General features: G+C 42.1%; 1 protein-coding gene across 1 annotated transcript in view; it reads right to left on the bottom strand.

Moving 5' to 3' along the window:
• Positions 1-1,715: 1,715 nt before the first annotated feature.
• LOC139204964 (inactive phospholipase C-like protein 2) overlaps positions 1,716-11,838 on the bottom strand; it is a 36,154-nt gene continuing 26,031 nt past the window's right edge. Inside the window, exons 5-6 of the mRNA XM_070835009.1 lie at positions 7,780-7,889; positions 1,716-3,271 (exon numbers count right to left, since the gene is read on the bottom strand). Coding sequence (XP_070691110.1) covers positions 3,068-3,271; positions 7,780-7,889 — 314 coding nt within the window. The 3' untranslated portion in view covers positions 1,716-3,067. The remainder of the gene's footprint in view (positions 3,272-7,779; positions 7,890-11,838) is intronic.

Raw genomic sequence — 11,838 nt, 5'->3', positions numbered from 1 at the left:
AAATGTCCCGTGTCTAGACAATAACTCAAATAATTAATTTTCTTGCTGGTGATCAATATTGTGGTTAAATGAATGCATGCACATGCCCAGAAAAAAAAATCTTAACTACCTTAAGGCAGGACTTGGCCACAGTTATGCCGACTTTATTTTTTCAGGCTCATGTGAACAGACTTAAAGTTGGGCTTTTAACTTAGTATCGTGCCGCCATGGTTTGCCATCAATTTGAAAAGGAGTCAGCATTAGTTTAGGCAGCTACAGCTGTCAACACTAACATTAACGCAACACCAGCTGGATTAGTTGTCAATAAATCAATATTGCATATAGAACAAGTACGGGCTTGTAGTTCCATGGACAGAAATAATTGCAATTTAGATCGCAATTGCAATAGTTGTCAGAAAAATGGTTAATCAATAATTTCCTCAAATCGTTGAGCCCTACTTCTGCAGGCCCACATACAGTTGCCTGTTAGGCAACAGTCTTATACAACAGTGCTGCAGTAGAGCCTACTTTAATGAAGGTTATAATGTTCAGTGTTTGTGGAAAATGTTTGAGGGGGGAGTTGAATCAACACTGTGGTCATTCTGGAGGCTGTAGTTCGTGGTGCTGTCAACCTGCGTTGTTTTATAATGAGGTGTTTAATATCTAGCTGTATAAACACAGTGGACAACATATTAGAAACACTTCTCACTCTAATTCAAAGCAAGTCAACAGCACCACAAACTACATCCTCATAATGACCACGAAACTGAATCAGCACCTCTTTTAAGCAGCTGAGACAAAAACTGAACATTAGAACCTTCCTGCTGTTGTTCTAAGCAGGAGTTTCTTCCTGGCTAGGTGTGCCTGATAAACTGCAAACATGTCATACACTGATCACTCTGAAGCATCCTTTGTCCAACCAGTAGAAAAAAAGCCTAACTCACAGTAAGTAAAACTCTAAAATAAAACACACAGATGTGGACTGTTAAATGGACAGCAAGGAAGAGCCGTACAGAAGCAGCTTGTGGGGAAAAGGCATTTTCAAAGACAGGAACTCTTCTCACTTCTTACTCGTCAGCTGATGCAGTGGGTCTTGGCTAGCAGTGACGTGGCACAGTTCAATCACAGGGTAGTCTTTGTCACCAGGAATGGTTCTGAAGCTATTATTACTCTGAAGTCCGTATCCTTCTTAACCATCTCACCAGACCTGAGTTAAAATTCTCACCGAGGGCTGTCAGAGTGTCGTGACTAGTTCGAGGGAACCACGGCACGGCCCCACATGCGCGGCGCCGTGGTTCCCCAGACAAGAAATTTCAAAAAACAATGCAAGTGGGTGATCTGCACTTTGATTCGAACGGTGACAAATTGCAAGGTGACACGTAGCAAAGCTTGTGAGTATTGGACAGGGAAACACAGCTGAACAACTTAAACTGCACGATTAAAATGGAACCTGGAGTCTTTGTTTTTGTACATGGCCTCCCATTCAGAGTCTGCAACACATCACACTGGCTTCCTGTGAGACGGATTCAATCCTTCTGCTCCGCGAAATGACTCAACCAAATGATTACAAGGAAACGAGGGAATCCGTTTGTAAAGCAGATTTCTCAAGGGGCTCTTTTAAATAACAAGTGGAATGGGTTTGGCGTCACACCTGTAAAATAAGAAGACGTAAAGAAAAACTGGCACTTTTTATGGACTGCAGACTCCTAAAAGTAACTGAAACTCTTATTTTTTGTTAATCAGTGGAAATCTCCGAGCATAAAGTTGATTTTGCTCAAACTCTTTCAGCACCCTGAAGTGGGAGGACCATGCCCCAAAAATAAAGGCTGAACATTTTCCCAAATGAAACGCTGAAATGTCTTTTTTGAGTGCATGTTATCAACACCTAGTCGTGGTTCCTTCTCATGCAGTTGCTGGTTGTTTGAGAGTTTGCTGCTGTTTGCACCACAAACAATATGAAAACATTCTATTATTAGTCCTTCCGTCTCGACACGTAGGAGCTCCCCACCTGGAAAACTCTGAGGTCACTTTTTCTAGTGACAACCATCGTTATCAGATATCTACAGACAAATAGTTTTTTCCACGGACATGTTCATATATCTTTTATAAAATAAATCTTATATTTCCAAGTATACAATAATAAAATGATGCACTCTGCAGAAAAAAAGGTAACAGGAAACTCCATATATACACATAGTATATTATACTATTTTGGCAGACAAGAACATGGACGAGTTCAGTATTGTAAACAGCTCTTTACTCTCTTTCACAACGTTTGCATCCGCTTTTTTCTCCTTCCGTTTCCTCCTCGCTCCATCCGTCCTGTTACATTCATAACTCCAAAAAAATTGTGCTTTAAGAAATCTCTTTCGACAATCCAGGGACTCTTTCCTCGTCTGTCTGCTCGGGTAACACCCGGGCTGCTGAATAGAAGTGCACTGTCTCTGAACAGTAGGTCAATGTCTTTAATGGTCACGTGGCTGGTAGTTCACTCCGCTGTCCCAGCTCACCCATGGAGCGAGAGGCAGGGTCGACAGACTAATGCATTAGGACTGTGGATGAAGACCATTATAAGCTTCATTTTCATGAACATGATGATTTATATCTGGCCCTCTGGTAACATTGGTATTTCTAAATATTAATGTTTCAATGTGTTATCCCCCAAAAGTTCTGTTTTTGCTGGATGTTAAAATTTTGTATTTATACAATGTGAGCACAGCTAGATAGTATCAGATGTGCAGCAAATCCTCAACAAAATAAAAAAAAAAAAGCTTTCAGTGCAGCTCCTAAACATTTTAAGACTTTAAAAAAAATAATGACAGCAATTTTCTAAACTTTTCAAAATGTCTGTGATCTGAACTCAGGCAGGATTTGTGTCCAAGAGTAGTGGTGGCTTTTTTACTGATGATTACAAGGCAGACGTCTGAGAGGTTACAGCTGTGCTTGGGATACAGGAATGTACACGGTGGAATGTGGAAAAACACTGTGCGTAGAGCGGTGATGGCAGGGTCAAGACGCAGAGAGCTCAGGAGGCAGGGACAGAGTAGAGGTTTGAATGTGGGTGCCACCAAAGCAGGACTGTGGGTCTTCAGTTGTCCTCATCAGTCAGCTCGTCCTCGCCGGTGGCCTTCTCTGGAATGGCCTCGAGGCTGCGTCTGCTCTTGGACTCAGAGCCAGAGGAGCCGCACGCTGGTCCACCTTTACTCAGGTTACAGGTGAGCGCAGAGTAGTGGATCTGCTTGAGGTTCTCGTGGACTTCGCTCCTGGCGTGCTTCAGTAGGTCCGCCTGACCCTGAGGGGGTGAACACAGATCAGAGCAATGATGGAAGCGTAGTATAGGGGACACAGAGGCAAGCTGTAAGACATTTGGTTAAGTCTGTTTTAGACATGCACCTTGACATGTAGATGTGATGGAGGCTTTACGTCTGTCTCTAATGTAAAAGCCTCACACTTGATCAGAACCGGTACTGTTTCCACCTCAGCAGAATTAAATGTCATCGCATTAACACACATGGTTAAACACACAGTTGAATTAAATGCACATCTTAAGCATTGAAATAAATGAATCACTTAATTATCTTTTATCCACAAAGAAAATTAAACCAGTTTAATAAACCACCAAAAACCCTTAATGAGTCAATTCTACGTTGCTGAAGAGATTCTTCAAATGTCAGAGCAGACGAACAATTTCAGGTAAAATAAGTTTTAATTACCATAACTGATGCACCTGTACTATCATTTCTTTCCATTCCAGCCGTTCTGTTCCGTATCTCGCAGCAGGTGCCAAGTATCATGCAAACGTTGTGGCTAGTTCCATAAAAGTCCTGTCATGTCTGCATTAACCTTTACACAATAACACATGAAGCTATCACCTTCATAGCTGGATGAGGCCAACAATCTTGTGTACTCCATCTATGAAAAGGGCTTTTGGAAACTGTACTGAGGTCAGAGCTTTTTGGGATAGTAAACATTTTTAAAGTCTTAACGCCCTGCATGTGTATATACAAATAAATATTCAGGGGGTCATTCATCAATAATTACCAGTCGCGCTGGCAGTGGAGGTTGAAATAAAAGGTGTGGTATATGCATGAGGTGCAGAGTGGCTTAGGCTCTGGTGATGATTGACTACTTAGGTTCAGCTCAGCAAAATATTGCTTCCTGAAAACACATTCGTATGGACATTTGTTGTGAAAAAAGATATTTGCTTGAAAAGGACTTCAGAGGTACATTTGTTTTAGTCCTTGCATTTCCAAACCAACCAACCCTTCTTTGAACTAAATGCCTCACATTGATAGACACATGGAATTCCAGAGAAATGGCAGCTTGTAGCCGTGCTAATACTAAACCTAGACAACAAAAAGGTTGTCTTAGAGGTATTGACTTATTATTTTGTGCAGCTGAACATCAATGGGTGGCATACTAGTACCATGCATGCAAGTATCGGCATTCTGCTGTTTGCCAAGAAGGCTCATAATAATAATAACTGCTAGCCTGGTTCCAGATCCCTGACTCACTGCTCATTTGTTCAGTGATTCAAATAGGTCTAACTGTGCCTGATGGCCATTTCTGTTAGTTGAAGAAACAGACCAATCCAATCCAACTTTTATAAAGCACATTTAAAAGCAACAGCAGTCGACCCAAAGTGCTGTACTATCAGAACTGAAAAACAGTCAATACAGTAGAAACACAATACGTTCAACAGTTTATAAGACAAAAGGACAAAAACATTAACAAAAGCAGCAGGACGATAAGAAGAAGAAAGGCTGTCATATTGAGTTAAAAGCCACGGAATAAAAATGTGTTTTTAGCCAGGATTTAAAACAGGCAGTGTAGGGGGCAGCCTAACAAGCAGGGGCAACTCCTTCCAGAGTGTGAGGGCTACAACTGCAAAGGCAAGGCCACCCTTGTGCTTCAACACAAGGCGGCTGTGGCTCAGAGGTAGAGAGGGTCGTCAATCAATCAGAAGGTCGGCGGTTCGAAGTGCTTTGGGTCCCAACTTAGATCATAGCTTCAGTGTGTGAAAGAATAATCAGAAACTCAGAATCGATTGCGAAACGGAGGCCTGGGTAGCACCAACATGAGGGGCATTACTGTAGTCAAGTCACGCCGAGGTAAAGGCGTGTATGATCCTTTTATTATAAAAGCCTGAGATAGATTTTATTACTGAGTTGATCTGTTATTATTATCGCACCCAGATTTTTTACAGTGGGTTCCAAGGAAGAAACATTAATGTGCGTCACAATGACAAAGTCCCAATATCAGGACTCTAGTTTTACTTTTATTGAAGTTTAAAAAATGTAAGGCCATCCAAGCTTTAATGCCCTTGACACAGTCTTACAATGGTTTTAAAGGGTTCTTTATCTGGCTGAATGGCGGGTTAATTTGGGTGTTGTCTGCATAAGACTGGAACCTAAGAGGAGCAGATAAAGGGAAAAAGGACAGGCCCAAGAGTAGAACCCTGAGGGACTCCCTTAGGAAAATGATGAGGAGGACGGAGTCACCAAGGCTGACAGAAAAACTTCTGTCAGACAAGTAAGACCTGACCCACTCCAGAGCAGTACCTTTTAAGACAAACACAGTGCTTCAAGCGAGAGATGAGATACCACACTCTCCTGTGTGAAATGTAGCTGTGAGATCTAAAAGCATAAGAGTAGCGGAGTCCCCACAGTCAGCAGCTAATAAAAGATTGTTCAAAACTTTTGAAAGTGCAGAGACTTTCAGAAACCAGACTGGAACACCTCAAAAATACCATGTGTCTAAAAAGGATTGAAGTTGTAGTACAGCTTTCTCTAAAATTTTAAACAGCAATGGGAGTTAGGAAATAGGTCTAAAATTGGAGAGAACTGAGGTGTCTAGATTGGATTTTTTGATCAATGGTTTCACAAATGCATGTTTAAAAGTAGTACAATGCCTGAAGTGAGAATGCTGTTCATAATTATTTGGAGGTTTGGTCCAATAGTCAAACAAGTCTCTTTGAAAAGACGAGGGGCAGGGGGGCAACAGTGGTACAAAATGAAGGTATTATATGACCAATAATTTCCTTCACAGGTTTCTGAGGATGCCAAGCAGATTAGGGAGGTTTTAACACGGAGTTTGTGACAATTATTTAAAATAATAGAAAAATGCTTTGTCTTTTCAGCTTTGACAGAATTCTGATACTTGCACCAGCTGTCCTTCAAATTGTCAAGACACACGCAACTTGTCTTTTTCTGCTTGCACTTGCACTCTTATGTATTCTCACCTAATTGTACAAGGGGTGAAACTGAACCACATTTCAAATTTAGGTTTAGGACACATGGCTTTAAATGGGACGACCAGTATCCAGGATGTTTTAGTAGGTGGAATAAAATAGTGAGATTAGCTCCTAAATATATGTATGAAAACAAAGGGAGAATGGAGAATGAGTCTCAGCATTTTCAAAGACAGCAGAGAAGTGAACAGAAGGGTTAGCATACAAGGTAGTCAATAACATTTACAAAGTCTCTTACTAACGGCTTGGTAGGACAGCAGACATACACTGAAATCTCTGACGAGTAGTACCCTGTTATATTTTGACATTATTTCAGATTTAATAAAAAAAAATCAGTCATTTATAAATCCTTATTATATTTAGGTGGTCGGTAAATCATGGCACAAAGTACCAGGTGGGATCGATTCAGCTCAAATATATTCATTTCTTTGCCAGAGTAGAAGTCCTACAACAGTTCCCAGTACTTTTCTTAATAACAGTCCCTACACTCTCCTCATTCATCAGTCCTTCAAGAGAAAATATGTACAACTTCTGAAAAAGGATTCGACTTACTGACACTCTGCCAGCTTTCAGTCACAAAGAAGAAAACAAATCTACGGGAAGTGAAGAATTCATTCAGGATAAATGTCTTATTTCTTCCTGATTGAGTGTTTACCAGAGCTAACCTGGTTGGAGCTGAGCCCTTTGCCATCTAGGGTGCCTGTCCTGGCGACTGAAGGCTGCAGTGATTCACCCCACCTCTGCAAAGGCAGGGGATCTGGATATCCTCATTAGGGCCTACAGCCGGTACCAGCCAGGTGTACACCAGAACCAGAGAATGCCAGGAAACAAAACAGTGATGATGATATAATCCATACTCCTCAAAGATAGCATGTGGATTAGTCCCAGTAGTACACAGGTCACAATTCTCCAGTTTTTCAGTAGCAAGTCAGATATTAAAAATAGAGTCCTTGGTGATCATAAATCAGTAGAGGGTCAGCATATTTTGTGACAAATGACAGAAATGGCATAAACAGAGCTGACAGCAGCAGACGACAATGGTGCCATCATCCAAGTTCCAACCCAGCTGACCAATGGTTGAATGAGTGACATGAAATTAAATGGCAATGCAGTCTGATTATGAGGCTGGACATCGAGAATTTATAAAGGTGGAAACACACTTCTAAGGAAACTTTGACTATAAGTATTATTCATCACCTGCAAGGGATCATGGAAAGAGACTCACACGGAGACTCATGTCCCATAAGCCCTGAGTCATTCTGATTTGTTTTCAAGCCCTCGTGTGTGCGCTTGTCATGACAGCTGTGCTTGGAAACTCATCTACTGCACGGTCCTAACAGGAGCTGTCATATAACTCTGGGCTGCTAAAGTTCCTACAGCAGCTACTGGTAATGTCCATGAGAACTGCCCAGGCCACTGACCCTGGCCTCTGTCTCTGTCTGTGTGTTGCAGGTATATGAGAGGTAACACGTTTCAAACTACAGCGCGCAATGTGGCAAGTGCATGCTACACAAACAGAAAAATACAGAACACTGTGTAGTACATCTCACCTTCAGTATGGTGATATTCCATGTGAAGCTCTCCACCGCCTTGTGCAGCTTTCTGCCCTTCAACCCTTCCTTCACGGCCATGTCATGGAGGTTCTCGTGAAATTCCATCGCTGAGAGAGACGGAAAGATGATAGCAAGTGTCTAGTCAGTCTTTATGGTAGGAATTCATGGTGGTTTGTGAGACAGAAGAGCAGCTGTGAGGTGACTGGTGTCTGGGAGATGTGACTGGGCGCTAAGCCTGTTGTCACTGTGAGGAAACACATTAGAGCAAAGACACTGGCATGTACTGTCAACATTTCACAGCCCCTTCTTACAGCAGAGGCGCTGAGTATGTGGAAGTACACAGATTCTCCGGCCGTGGAGGATTCCTCTATCCTTACTGTTCGTCAGCAGTGTGATAATAGCTAGCATCAACAGATAGCTGCTGTTGAAAGTGTGCTGCGTGTCAGGTCTGAAAAAGTGCCAATTTCTGAACTAATTAAGGAGACAACCTGAGGATCGAATTTAAGATGTGAAGAAGGGAAACTGTGAACACCTGCCATCAAATGTTAATACTTCTCATTGTTTTGTGGATAGCAGATTTGACTGAAAAAAAGGATGTAATGTCAAGTGTGACCAAATTGATTTCTATTCAGCAAGTGCCCATTATTTGATGGTTAACAAAGGAAGATACATCCTGTTTCTCTTGGGTCTCCTATTTATTCTAATAATACACACAGTTTTGCATTAATTTTCATTGTGGTGTCACGGCCAACTGGGAATAGTTTATTGAGCATGTGCGCCCTCCTTCAGCAACGCCGTGCTTCACCATCATGAATATGAAATCGATATCCTGGAGTGAAATGTTTGTAAGTGGAGGGTAAAGCACAGTGGCACTTCCCAGTGAGATGTTGATGGTATGTCAAGGGATAGGAATAGGCAAAAACTGTTGGATTGCCTAAAAAAGGGGAGGGGAGGGGGGGGATAACTCAAAGGCAGAGAAGAAAACAAAAAGCAGAGTTGAAGGAAGCAGTGAGGCAGGATGAGAGGGAAAGAGAGTGCCGGAAACAGAGAGAAAGGCAGAGGAGAGATGCAGTGTGGGCAGACAGACATGACGTTCTTTCACTGTGGATTAGCATCAAGGCATCGAACAGAGGAGCTATTTGTCTCCTGAGGAGCTCCCCCCCCCCCTTTTCCCCTTTGCATGACTGAGTCTCAGTGAGGACATGTTTAATGTTGAGTTAGCTGTACAGTGCAGCACTGACACTGCAGCAACAGGCAACCACAGCCTGTGAGGTAAATAAACCAAAGGGAGATGGAGTCAGGATGGGAGTTCCTACACACAAACTGTGTAACACACGTTTGGAACACTGGAAACCCCTACCAAGAGCACACACATTTCTGCTTTGCTCTGAAATCAGCTAGAGTCTGCCATGGTCCCTGTTAGTGCTGTTGCCATGGAAACATGGTGTACATGTGAGAGAGACCCCCTTCGCGTGTAATCGCCATAATAGGTGTGGGGTTGGGCTGTTTTAGAGCCACTCAGCTGAGGCTTCTGTCTGCCGCCCGATCTCAGGCGTGAATCTAACCTCAAGCAACTGCCATGATTTACTGTCAGATCTGACACTTTTACACGGCACACCACCGCTCCTGTGTTCTAACAGATATGCCAATTTATTTCTCTCTTCAGTTCCACGCCGCTATTCTGTGACTACAGAGGAGCTACTGCTGCCATCCACGTGAATCATGACTGTGCTGAAGAAAGTGCACAACTTCCGCACTCTCTCTCTCTCTCTCACACACGCACACACACACACACACACACACACACACACACACACACTGGACGTTGCCTAGCAACATTTTGTGGAGTATGTCAGGCAAGAAAGGGGGAAGCTCATTCTCAGTAAGGCATTTCAGACTGATCTCTGTGAGGTAATGCTGCAAGATGGCTACTGTACAATAAGGGATGCTGCTTGGAGGCTTCAAAACATGAAGCTGCTTCAGTATGGAGTGGCCGATCAGATTCACATGACCTGAATTATTAGCTGGATTGATTATAGAAGATTCTATCAACAAGACATGATGGTGTCTACACATACCATAGAAACCATAATTCATTAATCTCAATAACTATGGCTACCACTTGTTATTTTTGAATACCATTACTATTATACTTTTCTCAATTTAGTCTATGACATGTCAAAAAAATGTAGAAAAACCAATTACAATTTCTCAGACCCCAACATCACATCTTCAGATTGGCTGTTTTGACTGTCAGATGTGACACTGAAATTGGAACCAGCGAATGTTTAGCATCTTCGGTTGGAGACAGAGTCTTTCACACATCCTTTCAGCTCTGATATTAATTATATAATGTACAGTAGAGATGTGACACAAAGAGATTCACCAAACATTATTTAAGAAAAAAAAGCGGGTAAAATGTTTGATATATAGACGATAACGTTGAAATAAAAACAGTAAAGTAAGAGAATACACTCCACTACATGCTGAATGAACTTCACATGAAATGGTCTTTTAACTGGTGTAACATAAACATTGGCTCTTTGCTTTGTATTCTGCAAAATGTCACTGCAGCGCTACTCTGCACACCATCATTTTTCACTTGGCATTTAAGAACATCTTCTCTGCTGATCTTGTTAGTCTGGAGCGGGTTCAGCCATCCAGCTGCCCTGAATGCTAATTGGAACCTAAGTGAGCCTGGTGAGGGAAGTGACATCCATGTTTGAGCTGCAAACACCTGACTGTGTTCTCTGACACTGGCTGCATGTTGTTCCTTTCAGAGGGGAAAGTCTGCCCTGTCAGAGCTGATGTGATGGATTATTCACAACTTTAATAGCTGTTGCTGCTGGAACGTTCCGCTCGCTGTAAAGGGGGAATTGGGTTTGTACTGACCCAGTTTCTACACAGCAGACAAGTGCATGAAACCTTGCCACACACACACACATTGAAATACAAAACATGTACATGAGCTCACCCATATGCACAAACACACACACCGCTGGGATCAAATTATGTCAGTTCATGATGGAAAATAAGTCAATGCTCAATTTCTTCAGTTTGCCATCTGATGTGCCCTAGTTTGCAATTGTTGGCTGTTGAATTTCCTCCAGCTGATTTTAGATAATCATATATAATGGTGCTTTGAGACCAAAAGCCCCACAAAGCTTCTGTTGAAGCTTCTGAAAAAAAAGTTTGGACTACTTGAGCATTTTCACTGCTGTTATTCAGTTGACCATTGTTTTGTATAAAAGAATGATTCACTCTGACAAGACCTCTATCAATAAGGGCTAGAACTCACTGTGCAGCACAAAGCGTGGTTACATCAGATCCTGTTGTGTTTCCAAATGCACAAGTCATGAAATGGAGTGTCATCTGTCTTCAAATAGAGCTGATGATAATGAATGCCATTTTGTAAAGATGAGTGAGTAATGAAGTAGAAAAAGACTTGATGTCTGGCAGACGTCTCCTTCAGGCTTAAATACATTGGATTGTTTCAAACGAGTGATTTATACAAGTCCCATGGAAGACAAGCAACAGGTACAATTAGGGCAGCACAGCAGTTGATAATGCACACTTGCACATGTGCTCCATGAATCAAACAATGTGTAATATTAATGTGTTGAGCCAACACATTGGACACAGAACATATTGTATATAATTTGGTACAGCAGATCTATAAACTGCTGGCAAAGCAGCAGGTGGTCTTAAAAATAGAACAGGAAAGATGCTGACAAAGGCTGCACAGATGGACAGGGTCATGATGAATAAAGAACACAGATGCAACATTTCATATAGTCACTGTTTTAAATAACACACACTACAGACAAATCTGAACCGCATAGAAAATGGCCAAAATGAAATTCCCAGCTGCACAGATGTGAGCACAGGCTCCAGGGGCTCTTTCTGATGTCAGTAAGCTCAAGCACATCTTTATCCCAAAGCCACTGGCTGGTAACTGTTGAGGGCTGGAAGGTGGTTGAACACCAAAGAAAAAAAAGCGCAAAGCCTTTGATCCTCATTGGTAAAAAAAGGACACAGTTCTCCTCCTCTCTGATG

Source organism: Pempheris klunzingeri, chromosome 8, assembly GCF_042242105.1.
Source record: "Pempheris klunzingeri isolate RE-2024b chromosome 8, fPemKlu1.hap1, whole genome shotgun sequence".
In the NCBI taxonomy this organism is placed as follows: domain Eukaryota; kingdom Metazoa; phylum Chordata; class Actinopteri; order Acropomatiformes; family Pempheridae; genus Pempheris; species Pempheris klunzingeri.
Note: the sequence above shows the minus strand (reverse complement) of the source record. Positions and strands in the feature narration are given on the sequence as shown.